Consider the following 20432-nt stretch of genomic DNA (forward strand, 5'->3'; position numbering starts at 1 on the left):
TGGTGGAAAATGTCTGTGAAACCACACATCACCCAGCTTTGGCGAACAAGAGTTCATGGAATCAGGCAAGTAAATCTGGCCTGGAAAGCATGCATTCCAACTGGAGATTCGCCGAGGTTCCACTGTATTTCTTTAAGAGAATTCCTGACATTTCTTTTGTGGCTTAGTATTTCATCAAAATTTTATTATGAAGTAGGATTAACTTAAACGAGCATTGTATATTAGCCAATAGTTTAAAGTTTCACCTACTAAGTTTCCTATTAGAGTGAATGTCTGACTTTTAATAACATGAATTGAACAAGTGTTCAATTACTGAACTAAGAATTGAAGTCGTCTTAAAGATGTAGAAAATGAGGGCCCTAAACTGATAAAAGGAAGCACCATCACCCTCTCACACAATAATGTAACATGCTAAATAATAAGCCACAATAACGGGGAAAAATTACACATCCAACCCACACATCTGAAAATAAAGGGAGTGATGATGTTTCATTCTATCTTTGAAGGATCAAAACTCCCTTTACATCTGCTGTGTATGTTGGGTGTCTAATACACTGCTTACTTTCTGCTCTTCATCAGTGGACTTCGTCGAGGTGTTAACAATGTGTTGCTCAAGTTGGGCAACAAGACTATGATTGTGATTAGCCAGATGTTCAATTTCTTGTTTTAAAGTTTGCATATTTTCTTTCATTTCTTCAAGAAGCAAATCCTTGGCAGCAGCTTGACACTTGAGGACTCCAAGCTGTTTCTTAAGGGCACAAACAACCAGTTCATCAGCAACACCACTACTCAGTTGGTCACACATTTCCGGGTCCATTGTCTCATAGTTCATTTGAAGTGTCTCCGATTCTTCGGCCGTAACTATAGCGCGACGTTGTGGCGAGGCAACAGTAGACTCGGCCTCGGTCACCTGCATACACGTGGTTTCAAAATAATCGGCAGTAGTGCTGTCCGACTCGGTCTGTGAGGTGGAGGGAGTCACTGTGAGAGAAATGACCATTGCTGCCTCAAGTGATTCAGCCTGTGAAGTGGAAGGGGTTGTAACAGAAGCTCCCCTTGCTGCCTGCAGTTCAAGTGCCAACTCCGCTTCCTTCCTTCTCAGACTACGCACTGTGTGATGCAGCTCTCCATTACTTCTTTCAACTTTTTCCAAGCGGACAACGAGATCAGCATTCTCCTTTTGAATCTGAGAAGATACATAAATAAAAACCAAAGCCTCTACATATGTCCATTAAAACAGGACGATTGAACATAGTCAATCATTTTCAAGATAAATCTACCTGGAACAATAATAATAGCAATAATACAATCAAAATCATCAAGAACAATAAAAAACAAAATTCTACATACATAATGTGAGCAACAAACAGCCTGGAGAAAAACACACCACTTGCAAAATGGAATACAAAACCTTTAACTATTCAATACACATTTTTCATAAACATTTCAATGAAAATTAAAAGGAAATTAAATTGTTTAAGTACATGAATTAAAATTAGATAACAATCAGTAAAAAGAGAACAAAAACAAAAGATAGCAGCAGCTCCCTAATTGTTTGGCAGCAAATATTTACATTCAAGACAAATTCCCCTTCAATGCTGTGACACTGGTGTCCATGGTCTAATAAAACCTTGTCTCTATATTGGGATGGTAAACAATCTTCTGATTGTGGCTACCCCCACCCCTTCTGAGCAGCATATCATACTAGAAACACCCTATCTAACCCTGTCGTAGCTCAGTCGATTAAGGCAGTGTCTGGGATGCTCCCGGACGCAGGTTCGAATCCTCGTCACGGCCCTGGTGGATTTGTTCATCCTATCTAATTTTTTTAGGGAGGGACCCCTCAGTGCCTCCCTGGAGCTACCTAGCTTGACTGCTCTACATGTATCACGTCAGACAAGGCCCTTGCGCTTTATTAAAAACATAATGAACACCAAAGATAGAATCCAAATTGGTACAGGGAACTTGGGATACTATATCAACCTAGATCAAGAGGAAATACCACCAGAGAGGTAGTATACTCCAAAGACAGCTGCTAGCAAAATATAAGCAATTTGGGCAACTAGGAACACCGGAAAGAAGAAGAAAATGAAAAAATGACCAGGATCAGACAATGGGACCAAAGAACCAGCCTCCAAGGCAGCAGAAAAAACACCACCTCCAGCAGAAGACTCTAGACCGGAAAAAGACATCGAGCAGCAGCTGAACCAGAGAGAAGAGGAGACTGGCCACAAACACCAGTCTAGCTGAAAGATAATCACATAAGCCCTGCGATACAGATATGGGACCACAGAAGAAAGACGTCATTGAGTTTATAGTAAACAAGACGACGACCAGTGGAGGGCAGCCAAATGTCTCGCAAAACCAACGGAAGGGATTGTTATTGACCACCCACCTCACAGCCAGTCCTCTTCAGTGTTCCCAATGACACAAAGCTGATGTACTGTAATAAATTCCCTGAACCTAACCTAACTGAGGACCCACGAAAAAGACAGGACATCGCATTAATTTTAAGAGCTGTTATGATTTTTAGTTCGTCAGTTTTTGGCATTAGGGGGATTTGTACTTCAAAATGAGATGTACTATTCGAGAAGTCGGGTTGCACATCGAGGCAATGGGATGGAAACGAGAGACTGGCCACGAGACATTGGACACAACTCACAAAGGAACCTTGAGGAGAGCCAAACCCTGAAAAAACAGAGGAGAATCCGTGCACAGAGCCGTGTCGCACAGAGAAAGGGACTAAAGTGATCCTCCACGAATCAGACAAGGAATCACTGGACAGCAGTTAGAGCAGAGAGTCACCATGAATCCTGAAAACAAAGGAAACGTAGAGCATGCCATACCATGTTGAACTCCCGAACTGTGCTGAGCATCCAATAAAAAAGACTCTACCAACAACAATGAGAAATTGGATGAGTACAAGGCACAAATGAACAAAAGCGCAACAACACTGAACCCAAAAAAGCCTGAAGAGTAAATGACAAACTAAATACTGCTGAAGATCTGCTGCCACCGTCACGACCTTGACTTAGTACACTACGAGGACCTCCTGCTGCCACCGTCACGACCTTGACTTAGTACACTACGAGGACCTCCTGCTGCCACCGTCACGACCTTGACTTAGTACACTACGAGGACCTCCTGCTGCCACCGTCACGACCTTGACTTAGTACACTACGAGGACCTCCTGCTGCCACCGTCACGACCTTGACTTAGTACACTACGAGGACCTCCTGCTGCCACCGTCATGACCTTGACTTAGTACACTACGAGGACCTCCTGCTGCCACCGTCACGACCTTGACTTAGTACACTACGAGGACCTCCTGCTGCCACCCCTCATAACCTTCACTAGCACACTATGAGGACCTCCTGCTGCCACCCCTCATAACCTTCACTAGTACACTATGAGGACCTCCTGCTGCCACCCCTCATAACCTTCACTAGCACACTATGAGGACCTGCTGCTGCCACCCCTCATAACCTTCACTAGCACACTATGAGGACCTGCTGCTGCCACCCCTCATAACCTTCACTACCACACTATGAGGACCTCCTGCTGCCACCCCTCATAACCTTCACTAGTACACTATGAGGACCTCCTGCTGCCACCCCTCATAACCTTCACTAGTACACTACGAGGACCTGCTGCTGCCACCCCTCATAACCTTCACTAGTACACTACGAGGACCTCCTGCTGCCACCCCTCATAACCTTCACTACCACACTATGAGGACCTCCTGCTGCCACCCCTCATAACCTTCACTAGTACACTATGAGGACCTCCTGCTGCCACCCCTCATAACCTTCACTAGTACACTACGAGGACCTGCTGCTGCCACCCCTCATAACCTTCACTAGTACACTATGAGGACCTCCTGCTGCCACCCCTCATAACCTTCACTACCACACTATGAGGACCTCCTGCTGCCACCCCTCATAACCTTCACTAGTACACTATGAGGACCTGCTGCTGCCACCCCTCATAACCTTCACTAGTACACTATGAGGACCTGCTGCTGCCACCACTCATAACCTTCACTAGTACACTATGAGGACCTCCTGCTGCCACCCCTCATAACCTTCACTAAGTACACTATGAAGACCTCCTGCTGCCACCCCTCATAACCTTCACTAGTACACTATGAGGACCTACTGCTGCCACCCCTCATAACCTTCACTAAGTACACTATGAGGACCTGCTGCCACCCCTCATAACCTTCACTAGCACACTATGAGGACCTCCTGCTGCCACCCCTCATAACCTTCACTAGTACACTATGAGGACCTGCTGCTGCCACCCCTCATAACCTTCACTAGCACACTATGAGGACCTCCTGCTGCCACCCCTCATAACCTTCACTAGTACACTATGAGGACCTCCTGCTGCCACCCCTCATAACCTTCACTAGTACACTATGAGGACCTCCTGCTGCCACCCCTCATAACCTTCACTAAGTACACTATGAGGACCTCCTGCTGCCACTCCTCATAACCTTCACTAGTACACTATGAGGACCTGCTGCTGCCACCCCTCATAACCTTCACTAAGTACACTATGAGGACCTACTGCTGCCACCCCTCATAACCTTCACTAGTACACTATGAAGACCTGCTGCTGCCACCCCTCATAACCTTCACTAAGTACACTATGAGGACCTGCTGCTGCCACCCCTCATAACCTTCACTAGCACACTATGAGGACCTGCTGCTGCCACCCCTCATAACCTTCACTAGTACACTATGAGGACCTCCTGCTGCCACCCCTCATAACCTTCACTAGCACACTATGAGGACCTGCTGCTGCCACCCCTCATAACCTTCACTAGCACACTATGAGGACCTGCTGCTGCCACCCCTCATAACCTTTACTAGCACACTATGAGGACCTGCTGCTGCCACTCCTCATAATCTTCACTAGCACACTATGAGGACCTGCTGCTGCCACCCCTCATAACCTTCACTAGCACACTATGAGGACCTGCTGCTGCCACCCCTCATAACCTTCACTAAGTACACTATGAGGACCTGCTGCTGCCACCCCTCATAACCTTCACTAGCACACTATGAGGACCTGCTGCTGCCACCCCTCATAACCTTCACTAGCACACTATGAGGACCTCCTGCTGCCACCCCTCATAACCTTCACTAGTACACTATGAGGACCTGCTGCTGCCACCCCTCATAACCTTCACTAGTACACTATGAGGACCTGCTGCTGCCACCCCTCATAACCTTCACTAGTACACTATGAGGACCTGCTGCTGCCACCCCTCATAACCTTCACTAGTACACTATGAGGACCTCCTGCTGCCACCCCTCATAACCTTCACTAAGTACACTATGAAGACCTGCTGCCACCCCTCATAACCTTCACTAGCACACTATGAAGACCTCCTGCTGCCACCCCTCATAACCTTCACTAGTACACTATGAGGACCTGCTGCTGCCACCCCTCATAACCTTCACTAGCACACTATGAGGACCTCCTGCTGCCACCCCTCATAACCTTCACTAGCACACTATGAGGACCTGCTGCTGCCACCCCTCATAACCTTCACTAGTACACTATGAGGACCTCCTGCTGCCACCCCTCATAACCTTCACTAGTACACTATGAGGACCTGCTGCTGCCACCCCTCATAACCTTCACTAGCACACTATGAGGACCTGCTGCTGCCACCCCTCATAACCTTCACTAGTACACCACACTCAGGAAGAATACTGGCTTGTTTTTGTAAAGCAATTGTACACAAATTTCCCAGTTAATGTTTTGTAGCATGTAAGCACCTGAAATCTAGCATCAATGAAAGGGTTGAAGACAAAATGAACCAAAATAAAGATGACTTCACAATCTGATCTTGATACTAGACAAATTTGACTAACCTCAGCCACTTCGTTGTCTCTGCTGTTATCCTGTTGGTGTCCCATCATCCGTATTGCATCACGATAATTATCAAAGTCCTTCTGCAAGCTCTCGACTTTCTCACATTCTTTTTGATATTTATTTGTCATCTGAAAAATGGCTCCATTAGTCAAAGGAAGTAAAAAGTAGTTTTACATTTACTGAATACCAGTATAACTTTGGCACTGGATCTTCTACTGTACAGAATATGAAAAGTTGTTTACTAAGCTATTCCACTCAGCTGTTCCCTAAGGCAAGAAGCTATTCACCTTTGGGTTAGAATCTGCAACAGCCAGAGCAGTTAAACATTCCTGCCCAGCATGGCTGGGAACACCATCCAGTCCCAGTGGATCATACGGGTGCTAGGGATACACTGCCAAACATTCTAGCCACTACACACACACACAAACTCTTATACTCTTCTAATAATCTAGAAGAGAATGGCAAAATTGATATAGTTGACAAACTTTGATTTTAAGAGAGCACACTATGGGGAACTGAGCAAATTCTTTAATTACACTGTCATTGGAACGACTTGTTGCTAGGCAAGGAAATAAATTATATATATGCCAAATTCTGTGAAATATATGAAGACAAAAAAATCCAGCGTTGAATGTAATGAAACGCCATTTTCTGGGTGAGCCCCGGAGGCTCCCTGGAGCTTATCAGGCTAATGTATGTTATATTAGACCAGGACATTAGCTAAGGAATTCAGACCTACCAGGGACCAGCGCCAGAACCTGGCCCCTTCAGAGAGGTTTCAGGGAGCAATGGCCCTGGAAACCCCCCCTGTGGTTGGGGTTTTCCTTATCTACCATCGACCAGGGTTAGGCACCCAGGAAGGTAGGCATAACAAAACAAACCCCACATGGTAAAACACTAAAACAGAAAACCGAACAGAGAGGTAGAAACTCCCTACAATCCCAAGGAAACAAGCAAACATCACACTTTACTGCCGTGCCGATCGTCCGCGCAGCCCTCCCCGCCCACAAAGAGGGAGGGGGGGTGGGGGGCCAGAACTCACCACACCGGCTGGCTAGCATTAGTTCGGAAGCTAAGCTTCAACCAACATGAAAAAACCGCAGACTGGTGGGAGGGAGGGTTGCCAGGGAGCCTCCGGGGCTCACCCAGAAAATGGCATTTCACTACATTCAACGCTGGTTTTCTGTGGGGAGCCCCTACGGCTTCCTGGAGCTTCATACCCAAAGAGAAGAAAAAGAAAGGGCTGACCCGGGAGGCGGCCGTCACAAGCTTCGCAACGCGAAGCCGAGACAACAGGCTGCAACCTGCAACCCAAGGCAACACAAGAACGCACAGGAGCACACACGCGCACAAAGAATGGGCGGCCAGGAACCTGTGCGACCCTCAAATCCTCGCACCCGAAATGAGCCCGAGACATCAACACAGCAGTGAGAGCCACAAACGTCCGAACGGCACGGGCGCAAGGATAGACCGCAGGCTGGTAGACTTAAAAACTCTGCGCACAACCTGGGAGACCCAAGCCCTGAAACAGGGAACGAGAGGACCTGGATCAACCCAAAGCGCATCCCCTGTCACGGTACACAGGTAACAGCAAAGAGCTGCAACCGGACAACACATGATGCTTGGTTGGTTCGGCCGGGGGTGCATCAATAACCCAAGGACCCCTCCGGAAAGCAGCCGTCTCGACCGTCGCCAGAAGGACGGAGAAAGGCTGCAAACGTACAAACCTACCACTAGTATCAAAAGAGCAGAAACCCCTGCACCGGAAGAGAGCCAGAAGCTCCCCAACCCGGCTCGCAGAGGCCCATGCCAACAAAATATGGCCTATGAAAAACAATCTCAAACCGAAGGGGTTACCACAAACTGAGGAGAAGAAAGATAAGAGGGCACCCTGATCAAGGACCAGGACAGCTCAGGCGAAGCAAGAGCAGGCCGGAGGTAAAACAAAACACGAGAAAGCGTATGGAATGGGGTGGATGTGACGTCCACCCTGAACGCAAGCCGGAACAGCTCTGCCAGTACCGCACGATACGAGGCAACAATAAGAAACATCAAATAACAGTCCAGAAAACCCAAGAAAGAACAAGACAACCCATGCAAAAGAGAAGACAACCTACTAAGAGCAAGAAAATGGCGAATAGAAACACCAGGAACGTCATACTGTTGCCAAGACGAAGCTCGCAGGTGGGACACCATCAACGAAGCCACCTGATCACCATAGAGATGGTGATACACCCACGTCAAAATACCAGACGCGAAGAGCCAAGGAGAAGGCCGAACCAGTCATGTACAGGACTGGTCCGACCTGCGGAAAGAGGCGGTGCCGTGGGAAAAATGCCCCGGGTTCGGACACCTATCGAGCAGCATCTGAAAATCAAGCTGGGCTGGCCACCAAGGGACCACGAGGACTACTCTTCTTGGGAATGGACTCCAACCGAGTGAGAACCCGAAGCAACAGCTGGACCGGGAGAAGAGGAACAGGTACCCCCACCTCGACCAGTTCTGCTGAAAGGCATCCACCATGAACGCCTCGCAGGCGGGTAAGGGCGCCACATAGAATGGGAGACGTCGAGACCACGCCGACATGAAGATGTCCATGGCCAGGAGTCTAGATGTCTGGCAGTCAATGAAACGAGTCGGCGACGACTGGCCAATCCACGAACAGAGGAATGAACCGAGACAGGCTGTCCACACCCGGACATGAACCGCACGGCTAGCCAAATACCGAGAATCCAGCAAACGAGCCACTCAAAGGGACCAACCCCAAAGGTCAAAGACCTAAGAGAAACCCTGTGGTTCCGGCAATGAACCACCGGAGAACAGTCCGAATGGAGCTGGATGGTAGAGCACCGAGTGACCGAACCCTCCGAAGCGCAAACCAGACAGCCACGAACTCCCGAACCGTGCTGTGAGCCCAAGGGACGGACAGACCCCACCATCCCCGGCTGACCCGGTGAGCACTGGTCACAAAGCCCCAGCTGAGAGATGACCCATCCGTGAACACATCGAGTGAAGGCTCGGGGAGGCGCCATGGCACAGAACCCCAAAAACCCCAAAGAGGAAGCTGGTGACGCAGCACCAACACAAGATCCCCGGAGGACGAACCCAACGATTGCAAGAGAGGCGGAAGGGGAGTCTCCTAAGGAACCAAACAGACGCCGAAGCCAAACCCGACCCTGCGGGCAGATCAGCACCTCTAAGTTCAGACTCCCGTTTAACCGCTCGAGCAACCGCCGAGTGACCCAGGACCCCCTCAAACAGCCGAAGGTGGGACCACAGCCGCAGCAACACTTCTGGAGGGAAAGAAAAGGAGCGGCCAAAGAGCCCTAAACAAGATCCAGCCAAGTCCGAACCCGGGACGGAAACAGATGGAACGGCCTCCAGATCACCAGGAAACCGAACCCGGTGATCTGGAAAGAACCACACCCCTGGCGAGTAGACAAGCGGACCGACTGGGAGCCCACACCAGCCAGTTGTCGAGGTAGGCCAGACACTGAATCCCGAGCAGACGCAGGCAGGGCACCAAGATCCGGTAAAGATGCGTAAATACACCAAGTGCCAATTACAAACTATGGAAGGCAACAAAAGTGGCAAGCCTGAAGCCTCACCACCAACTGTGCCAGTCCCAGAACCCTGGAGAAGAACATGCCAAGAAGTGACCCCGGAGGTCCAGGACCACCATCCAGGCACCCGGCCCCAACAGAAGCCGGACCGGAGACAAACAGTCCTCCAAAGAGGGCAAAGAATCCAGGATGCAGACTGAACAAGTCCAGAAGAACCGTAGATCCGCAAGACCTGTGTCTGCATAGAGCAGACAAGAACCCCAGAAGGATGGGGCGGATCGACCACATCCAAACGCACCCCACCAAGATGACATGACGAAGCATGGGGAAAGAAACCCACCCCGCCAGCCCCAACCCCCCCCCCCCAAAGGGGAAGAAGCCGTCCGCCGCCACCAGTAGCCAGAAGATAACCAAAAACGCCCACTAACTGCGGGACCAAGCGAGAGCCAACAGAGCAAGCTGCTCCCCCAGAGCCCCGTCAACAGCGAAGGGAACGGAGCCCCTTCCGAAAGAAAAGGTATATATATATAAATACACACACACACACACATAAGTGTACACATGTACATGTATATATGTACACACACACACATAAAAATCAAATAAAAGTAAATAAAGAAAAAAATACAAGCCGCCGACCAGTGGGCAGAGAGCACCACGCCGGCCAGGCGAAGAAGGTACAAAACTGCATCAAAAGGCCCACCTCGACAACAAAATCCAAGGCCCCGGCAAGACCACAACACGTGCCAAGACCCAAAAAGATCAGCCTGCAAGCCAGGAAGACCCCAGAATCCCAGAAGGCAGAACCGGGTCACATGGGAGGAAACAAAGCCCCCTAAACACACAAAGGGGGCCTAAGAGGAAGAAACCTCCGGAACGAAACCAAAGAACCCAAAGGAACCCGGAATTGAACGTGGGGGAGCCCAAGCTACCACATTTGCTGGCGGAAATACCACAGAAAGGCAAAGCACAGCCACCAGACAGAACCCCCAGGGAAACGGCTAAAACAGACCGAAAACTGAGTGGACAAGGTGTGGGAGCAAGCATAAACAGACAGGGACACTGAGCCCAAACCCTAGGGCCCCAAATCCAAAACATATAGAAAACGGAAAACCGGTGTAAAAACAAACACCCAAGCATTCCCAGAGGAACAGAAGATGGACAGAAAACACCAAAAAAGCAAAGACACGGCAACCGGAGAATAAAACCCCTGAAAGAGGTAACAAACTCACCGAAGACACTAGCTTGCACACCCAGGCGCATGTAAACAAACCACAGCGCTGCCCTGGTGGCCAAGCCGGGAAACCAGCAGAAAAAAATGGCCACCAGAAACTGGGCCGTGATCGACGCAATAGATACGAAAACACGCCAGCAAATGTGGGAAGCAAGCAGACTAGATGGACGAAAAACTCCGCCCAGAAGCAGAAAACCCAGGCAGGGGCAAACAGCCCCATAACTGCTAGCAGCCCGGGGCAGAGCCATTCTCCACGCTCTCTGCCCTTAAAGAAAAGGAAGAGTGGGAAAGGCAGCAAGAAAGGGCCGCTGGTAAGACCCAGAAGCCTTGGTAGGAGGAACAGGCTCGAAAACCTCCGTCCCCAACCCGAACGGGGCAGCCCCCGAAACCGCCTGAGTGTCGGCCCCAACTAAACCCCGCCCCGACCCCGAAACCCGCAGATGGTCAGGAGCCGGGAACAGGGAGGGAAAAGGGTGAACAGCACCTAACCAAAATGGGGCGGCCCCGAGGCATCCAAGTGGGAAACCAACCTAGTGTGTTGCAGCAACCTAAACCAAGCTTGCAATGCAGATGCCATCTGTACTCTGAACAGTAATAACATCAGGAGAGTACTGGAGAACAAGCAGAGAACACAACTCGCAAGACTCCGGGTCAATGTGTCAGTGACCCACCAGGCAGCATGGCAGAGGTAAAAGTGGCGACTGTCACCCGGAGACACTAGCTTGGGCACAGCAACCAACAATCCCGTACAAGACGGGTTGGAACCCGGAAGACACATTCAATGGTCCACCTAGCCCAGACAGGGTTTTCCAGGGCCCGTAGGCTGACTGCTACGGGAAGCCCGGGCAAGGTGTTGCTAACCGGTTAAAACCCAAAACTAACAAGGGGTAGAGGACAATACTGAAAACCCCTGTGAAGTGTTCAATCACGGGGGCCTAGCAGAGGGCCACCAAACACTACCAGTGGAATTATAGCCACACTAGGTAGACCCCCACCAGGCAAATGAAAATAAAAACAAAAGAAAAACCATGCAAAAGTACACCGTCCCCAGAAGCAACAGGAACCGGTTGCCGCGTAGGTGGCAGGTAACGCGACACCTTGACACCCTAACCAGCACAATACCAGTCCCTACCCAGGGCCAAATAAGGGCCCCAAGCCCCAGCTAGCCCCAAGGGCGAGGCAAATGCCGAGCAGCAAGAACCTCTACGGAAATGGTTCCCGAACACCCCAGGGAAGATAACCCTGTCACGCAGGGGCAGTACTCACAGGGTGCTTAGGGAAGGAAGCTGTAAGTGCATGCAACCCCGGTACTGATGAGGAACACCTGGCCACCCCAAAACACAACACACGGCAGTGAACACCACGAAAGGCAACCACCACCTAGGAAACTGAGGCCAGAGAAGCGTCTGTCCCGGTTGACATTAGCTTATGAACTGATGCTAGGCAGCTGGCGCAGTGAAGTCCCGGGCCCCCCCTCCCCCTCTTGGGGCGGGGAGGGCTGCGTGGACGATTGGCGCGGCAGTAAAGTGTGATGTTTGCTTGTTTCCTTGGGATTGTAGGGAGTTTCTGCCTCTGTTCAGTTTTCTGTTTTAATGTTTTACCATGTGAGGTTTGTTTTGTTATGCCTACCTTTCTTGGTGCCTAACCCCAGTCGATGGCAGATAAGGAAAACCCCAACCACAAGGGGGTTTTCCAGGGCCATTGCTCACTGAAACCTCTCTGAAGGGGCCAGGTTTTGGCGCTGGTCCCTGGTAGGTCTGAACTCCTTATAATGTCCTGGTCTAATATAACATACAGTGGTACCTCGGAATGCGATTGTCCCTGTATGCGAGGTTTTCGGAAGGCGAGGTGTATTTACTCCAAAAATTTGTCTCAGAAGGCGAGGGTTACTTCGGGAGGCGAGTTTGGACGCGAGTTTGTTGATACGCGTACAGCCGACCTAGCGCGTTCGTCGCCCCTCCGCCCCTCAGTTTATTATTGTCTCGCGCTCAGTGACTACCCCCACATCAATTCTTCTTGCGGATTTTCAGTGTTTTGTTGGATTTTTGGTGATTTGTCTATACAATTTGTCATTATATATCTCACCATGGGTCCCAAGAAAGCCAGTGGTAAGGATAAAGGCCAGAAAGCTCATGTGAGGATGACAATAGAGGAGAAACGAGATCATTCGGAAGCATGAGAACGGTACACGTGTTGTTGAACTTTGTAGGCAGTACAACAAAGCCACATCAACAATATGCACTATACTTAAGAAGAAAAATAAGATTATGGGTGCTAAAGTGGCAAAAGGAGTAAGAACATTAACGGCACAAAGACCACAAATACTTGAAGAAGTGGAAAAGTTGTTATTAATTTGGATACACGACAAGGAGTTGAGGGGTGATAGTGTTTCGGAGGCCATTATTTGTGAGAAAGCCAGGGTGTTGCACGAAGACCTTCTAAAGAATACCCCTGCAACGAGTGATGCAGATAAGAAAGAGTTTAAGGCAAGCAGGGGCTGGTTTGAAAAATTTAGAAAGAGAAGTGGTATCCATAGTGTTACAAGGCATGGGGTTATGTGATGTGATTATGGAAGGGGACTCCCCTTCCAAACAGTAACTCCTCTCCTCCTCCCCCCTCCTCACCATCTTCCATACGCCTACAGCACTCGACAGCAAGGTAAGTAATAACTGGAACACAGTTTTGTAGGTTTATTTAGATGAATTAGGTATAAAAATTTAGTTTGATGTGGGGTTTTTGGGGTAGTCAGGAACGGATTAATTCATTTCCCTTTATTTCTTATGGGGAAATTAACTTCGGAATGCGAGTTTTCGGAAGGCGAGGCGTCTCCAGGAACGGATTAAACTCTTATTCTGAGGTATGCCTGTACATTAGCCCGTTAAGCTCCAGGGAGCCGTAGGGGCTCCCCACAGAATAGGCTTTTGACAGAATTCCACATAAGAGGTTGTTTTGGAAACGGGAACATATTGGAAAGGTGACAGGTAAGCTTCTAACATGGATGAAAAATTTCCCAATAGAAAAATGAGGACAGTAATCTGAGGCAATGTATCAGACTTGAGAAATGTCACAAGTGGAGTACCACAGGGTTCAGTTCTTGCACCGGTAATGTTCATTGTCTACATTAACGATCGACAAGATGGAACACAGAATTATATGAACATGTTTGTTGATGATGCTAAGATAATAGGCAGGATAAGAAACTTCAATGATTGTCATGCCCTTCAAGAAGACCTGGACAAAATAAGTATATGGAGCACCACTTGGCAAATGGAATTTAATGTGAATAAATGCCATGTTATGGAATGTGGAATAGAAGAACATAGACCCCACACAACCTATATATTATGTGAGAAATCTTTAAAGAATTCTGATCAAGAAAGAGATCTAGGAGTGGTTCTAGAGAGAAAACTATCACCTGAGGACCAAATAAAGAACATTGTGCGAGGAGCCTATGCTACACTTTCTAACTTTAGAATTGCTTGTAAATACATGGATGGAGAAATACTGAAGAAATTGTTCACGACTTTTGTTAGGCCAAAGTTAGAATATGCAGCGGCTGTGTGGTGCCTATATCTTAAGAAGCACATCAACAAACTGGAAAAGGTGCAAAGACATGCTACTAAGTGGCTCCCAGAACTGAAGGGCAAGAGCTACGAGGAGAGGTTAGAGGCATTAAATATGCCAAAACTAGAAGGCAGAAGAAAAAGAGGTGATATGATTACTACGTGCAAAATAGTAACAGGAATCGATAAAATTGATAGGGAAGATTTCCCGAGACCTGGAACATCAAGAACCAGAAGTCACAGATTTAAACTAACTAAACAAAGATGCCGAAGAAATATAAGAAAATTCACTTTCGCAAACAGAGTGGTAGACGGTTGGAACAAGTTGAGTGAGAAGGTGGTGGAGGCCAAGACCGTCAGTAGTTTCAAAGCGTTATATGACAGAGTGCTGGGAAGACGGGACACCACGACCATAGCTCTCATCCTGTAACTACACTTAGGTTACACAAAAGCCACACACACACACACACACACACGTTACACACACACACGTTACACACACACACGTTACACACACACACGTTACACACACACACGTTACACACACACACAAAAGCCATTCACCATGTTGGATACTGAGACAGGTATCACTGACCGACATCAATTTCTCTCATTGCAGTTATGAAGAAATTAGGGTTTTAAAATATTAGGTTGATGATAAAATTTAACACACTAGATGGTATACTGTATTTCTAAGGCTTACACTTTAGAAATATAAATTCAAATCTATACCAGCTGTGCAACATACAAAGAACACGACCGGCTCTATGGCTCAAGTTTGTGGGGAATTATAAATGACACAGATTACCGAGTACATTCCCTAGTATTAGGTCAAGTGTAGGTGTAACAATTTTGGTGCAGAGAAACTTATCAGTAATAGTGACCCCCGTCCTACCCACGTTAAAACTGTCCTCAACTTGCCTACCAGGGGGCAATATGATGCAATAACAGGTATATTCAACAGTAAACATCGGTACAATATGCTTACCACACATACCCACTTCTAACAGAGAAAACTAATTCATTTGAAGAGTCATAAAGTATCCCTACTGGGAGGAAGGTGTAGTACCTAACATGTAGTAGATGTGGTGTGCCAGATTAAACTCTGCAACAGCTACAGGAGGTCAAGTGCCACTGACTAAACACTGCGACTACTCACCTCGCTTATCGTGTCATCCCGAGCTTTTAACACCATGTGCTGAGAGCTAATGACATTTGATAAGGCATTCACTCTAACATTAAGTACCTGAGAATTGTTTTCGGAATTTATGTAATTCATTTCATACTTTTTGGCTTCTTCTTCGGCTAATTTCAAACGTTCGTGTAGATTAGTATTATCATTATAAACCTGAAATATATATTAAAGATAAAACAGAACAGAAATATAGCATGCATAGTGGAAAAAAATTAGAATGAATGATGACTTATACACACACACAATGCTCTCTATGCTGAAATTTGGGTGCCATTTTGGCTGCCTCCATACGTACCACCTCCACCTAAATGCTTTACAATTCAGCCACTGAAAGCTACTTATCAAGTAGCCAAGAGAGCATTATTTTGTAGTAATATTAGTTTGGACATGCTGGCTTATAGGTACTCAACAAAAAGTGTCCAGTTCTGCAGCAATGTGAGCTCTTATCTGTGAATGACGAGCCTCATACCCCATGGTTACCTTGTCATGATTCCGAGGATCAACATCCCCACGGCCCCGTCTCTGACCAGACCTCCTGGTTGGTGGTCTGGACAACCAGGCCGTTCAGTGTTGCTGCTCATAGTCTGGTTGATCAGGTATCCTCTGGAGGTGTTTATCAAGTTATCTTTCTTGAACACTTTAAGAGGTCGGTCAGTTATACCCCTTGTTTAGAGAGAATATTGAACAATCATGGGACCTTCATGTTGAAAAATTGCCTCTTAGCACAGCTACTGCACCTCTGCTCTTTAACAGAGCAATTTTGCACTTTCTGTCATGCTTTCTGGCCTCGTGTGGAATTATTTCCAAGTGCAAATTTGGAACTAGTCTCTCTCAACATTTTCCAAGTTTAAATTATTAGTTATCCCTCTCATTTATGCTCTATCACCAGCAGAGTCCCAGAGGGCTGGCTCTGTACTTGGACCCACCCTGTTTCTGATATATGTAGATGATCTTCCAGAGGGTATAGACTCATTCTTTTCAATGTTTGCTGCTGATGCAAAAATTATGAGAAGAATCAAGACAGAGGAAGATAGACAGAGACTACAAGATGACTTGGACAAACTGGAGGAATGGTCTAGAAAATGGCTACTAAACTTTAACTCAAGTAATTGTAAAGTAATGAAATTAAGTAAATGTAGCAGGAAGCCAAACACAAGGTATAATCTGGGAGGTCAAATCATTCAAGAGTCAAGTAAAGAGAAAGATCTAGGGGATATAACACCGAACCTGCCCCACGAAGCCCACACCGAAAGGATATCAGCAGCATATGCTAGATTGGCCAAGAACTATCTTTAGAAACTTGTGTAAGGAATCATTCAGAACCTTGAATATCACATATGCCGGACCAGTTCTAGAGAATGCAGCTCCAGCTTGGAGTCCATCCCTAGTTAAACACAAAACAAAATTCAAGAAGATTCCGAGGTATGCCACCATACTAGTCCCAGAACTGAGAGATATGAGTTATGAGATAAGGCTATGGGAAATAAACCTTATGTCACTGGAAGACACAAGAGATAGGGGAGACATGATCACCACCTACAAAATTCTCAGAGGAACTGACAGGATGGACAAAGACAAACTATTTAGCATGGGTGGAATATAAACAAGGGGACACAGGTGGAAACCTAGTACTCAAAGGAGTCACAGAGACATTAGAAAAAACTTCATTGTCAGAGTAGTTAACAAAAGGAATGCACTAGGCAGTGATGTGGTGGAGGCAAGACTCCATACTACAGTTTCAAATATTATTTGAAACTAGTTTCAAATGTAGGTATGATAGAGCCCAATAGGCTCAGGAATCTGAATACCAATTGATTGACAGTTGAGTGGTGGGACCACAGAGCCAGAGCTCAACCTCCACAAGCACAACTAGGTGAGTACTGGTGAGTACCACAGCTAGCACCACTGACATGTCAATAACAAGTGAGGAAGGTTCCTATACGTCAATGTATGCAGACAGTACCAAACTAATGATGAAAGTAAGAACAAAGATTGTTGCTCCAAGAGGGCCTAGACAAACTAGAGATGTGAGAAATGGCAGCACAGCTTTACTCCAAACAAGTGCAAGATAACACCTGGGAAGAGGTGGTCGCAGGGACTAAACTGCGCAGAGTAACCACCCTTTATCTCAAGTGCTCTGTGTTACCATTCTTTCAGTTATTAGACCATTGTGGAGATCCGGAAATTGCCACATCTTTGGGGAATTGTCATCCTTATTTTATGCAAGATAATAAACCACACTGGACAAGCTGCCTCAATCCTCATTTTCCTTCTAGTGTAGAGTGCAACAAAAGAGCAAACTCCTGCAAAACATTTTGATGCCCAAATTATAAAAACTATATAACAATTATTATTGTTATCCATTGACGATGATGGGTCACAATTCGGTCTAGGACGGACCGAAACGTCGTCGTCCCTTCACCTTCTAGTGTGTGGTCTGGTCAACATTGATGATGATGTTCGTCCTTCGTTGTCGAAGATGACCATGACTTCATTACATGGGATGAAGTCATGACTTGCACTTGACTTTGATCAAGTGAGTGAGAGTTGAGCAAGTCGTCAGCCTCTCTCTCTCGTCCCGCCTTATTTGGGTCCAGCAGCAAGACAAGTGGAGACAGCAGGAGATGGGTTAGGATGCAGTGGGTGGCCAGCAGTGTCCTACGTGTCTCACTGCACCCTAGTTGTTAGTTGTGTACACAATGCTTTGCTGGGTCTGTCTTCCTGCCCGTTCCAACCACCTCAACACCCCCACCTTGCCCATCAACACAACTAGGTGAACACATCTACACCCACCTTGCCCATCAACACAACTAGGTGAACATATCTACACCCACCAACCACCTCAACACACCCACCTTGCCCATCAACACAACTAGATGAACACATCTACACCCACCAACCACCTCAACACCCCCACCTTGCCCATCAACACAACTAGATGAACACATCTACACCCACCTTGCCCATCAACACAACTAGGTGAACACATCTACACCCACCTTGCCCATCAACACAACTAGGTGAACACATCTACACCCACCTTGACCATCAACACAACTAGGTGAACACATCTACACCCACCAACCACCTCAACACTCCCACCTTCCCCTTCAACACAAAACAATATTTTGTTATCCAACTGTTTATTAAGGATTCTTGTATTTATCATAATTTATATCTTCTTCATCTATGCCTGGATTAGTTTGCTTGGTGCAAACACTGATTGAATAAATACAATAGCTGCCATTTGAATTATTAAAAGGGAAGTATTTAGTAATCAACAGTTAACCAACACAAGTAGCTTGTTAAAGGTTGCCTCAAAGAGTAAAGTTAACCTTGAGTAAATACGCTGGGCTAGATGAACTTGAACACCGAGTACGTAGTTACAGAGCTAAATAAAGAAAAGAGATACCAGTAGGAGCACAAAATACCGTCCACTACAAAAAATGGACTTGCTTACGACAGATTCTAAAACCCTTACAAACCTTCCAGTTCATATAAAAGTTTATTTGAGAGATACTTATTGAGAATGTAAACACTATATGTTTATTGACCAGTCCTCACACTTAGAAGGTGAAGGGACGACGACGTTTTGGTCCGTCCTGGACCATTCTCAAGTCAATCGACTTGAGAATGGTCCAGGACGGACCGAAACGTCGTCGTCCCTTCACCTTCTAAGTGTGTGGTCTGGTCAACATACTTTAGCCACGTTATTGTGACTCATCGCCTGCACTATATGTTTATTCTTGATGGAAAAAGACCAAAGAAATAAACCAACCATAATGTATTCTTCATGGAGGCCATTAATGCGTTCCCTCAAGTCCTCCTTCTCCTTACAGACCTCGTCGTACACGTCGCTGTCAATCATTCTACTCTTGGCCGTCTGTAATGTTCTCATGGCTGTGTCCAGCTGTTCCTTCATCTTCACTACCTCACACTTAGCTTCTTCGCATTCTTGACTCCTTTTATTGAATAAACAAGATATTAAACTTGAATCAATTATAAAATGTTATACTGTATTTAAATCCAGCCTTCAACAATATATTAAGAGGGTCACAAAATATTTCTTGGTTAATTGTAAAAAATACTAATATAAATTATATAAAATAATTATTCAATATATAAATCCTGCATTAAATATAAGGAAATGCCTCTTTTTGGCTTGGTGACTCCCTGAAGCTACGGTACTTACAATACTGCTTGCTGCTTAGTAAGATCTTGCCATTCACTTTCTTTCAACTGAATATCCTTCTGGCTAGTGGCCAACTTCTCAGTGAGACTACCAATAACTTCATTAGTGTGCATGGTGTGTTGCTCCAGCTGATCCTGCACCATTTTATGTGATGTTCTCTGTTGTTTCAGTTCCTCGCTCGTCTCCGTCAGAGATGACCGTAGCTGCTCATTTGTTACAACCATTTCCTCGACCCTGCTATTCAGCGTTGCATTAACTTCCTGTAAACTCTCCAGTTCATCTCTGAAACACAGAAAAATACAAAATTCATGTCTATAGTTCTATCTATAGTTCAAAATTCGTGTCTACTTCTTTGGGGAGTAGAAGAACTCCCAGGACCCCATCAAGCAGGCACAGTCATACATTCAAGCATGAAGACTAGTAATATATTCTAATGTAGCAATTATGAGTAATGTAATTGCTTCAAATTGTAAAAGTTTCAATGCATATAATTATATGTGCCAGTTAATTCCCCACAGCTTATACCTAGGGAATTCTGCATTCCAGGAAGTTCTACAATAATGATCGATTGATAAACATTAAGCCACCCAAGAGGTGGCACGGGCATGAACAGCCCGTAAGTGGAGGCTCTCTGGAGCTATTACCAATTCCAACAGCCGATACTGGAGATCTGTGGATGTGTATATTATTCCTAGGTCCACTTATTACAATTAATATCTCTTCCCAAATGTACAGACATCACCGAGGATGCAGAAAGATAACCTGTTATAGATGTTTGTTATCTTAGCAAGTCAGT

The 20432-nt window shown here is 46.5% G+C and overlaps 1 protein-coding gene across 9 annotated transcripts in view; it reads right to left on the bottom strand.

The window, feature by feature from the left end:
* Positions 1 to 20432, bottom strand: part of LOC123771607 (centromere protein F) — a 155047-nt gene that overhangs the window by 41165 nt on the left and 93450 nt on the right. For 7 of the 9 annotated variants that reach the window (XR_011224712.1, XM_069313434.1, XM_069313433.1 and 4 more), the window contains 5 exons: positions 19637 to 19918; positions 19223 to 19406; positions 15409 to 15597; positions 5889 to 6017; positions 563 to 1186 (listed from right to left, as the gene is read on the bottom strand). Coding sequence is in view for 8 of the 9 variants with exons in the window: in XM_069313434.1 (XP_069169535.1) it covers positions 563 to 1186; positions 5889 to 6017; positions 15409 to 15597; positions 19223 to 19406; positions 19637 to 19918 (1408 nt within the window). In the remaining variant the exon portion in view is untranslated. The remainder of the gene's footprint in view (positions 1 to 562; positions 1187 to 5888; positions 6018 to 15408; positions 15598 to 19222; positions 19407 to 19636; positions 19919 to 20432) is intronic. The other 2 variants (XM_069313436.1, XM_069313435.1) reach the window with 1 other exon arrangement.

The sequence above is a fragment of the Procambarus clarkii genome, chromosome 75 (assembly GCF_040958095.1).
Source record: "Procambarus clarkii isolate CNS0578487 chromosome 75, FALCON_Pclarkii_2.0, whole genome shotgun sequence".
Taxonomy (NCBI): domain Eukaryota; kingdom Metazoa; phylum Arthropoda; class Malacostraca; order Decapoda; family Cambaridae; genus Procambarus; species Procambarus clarkii.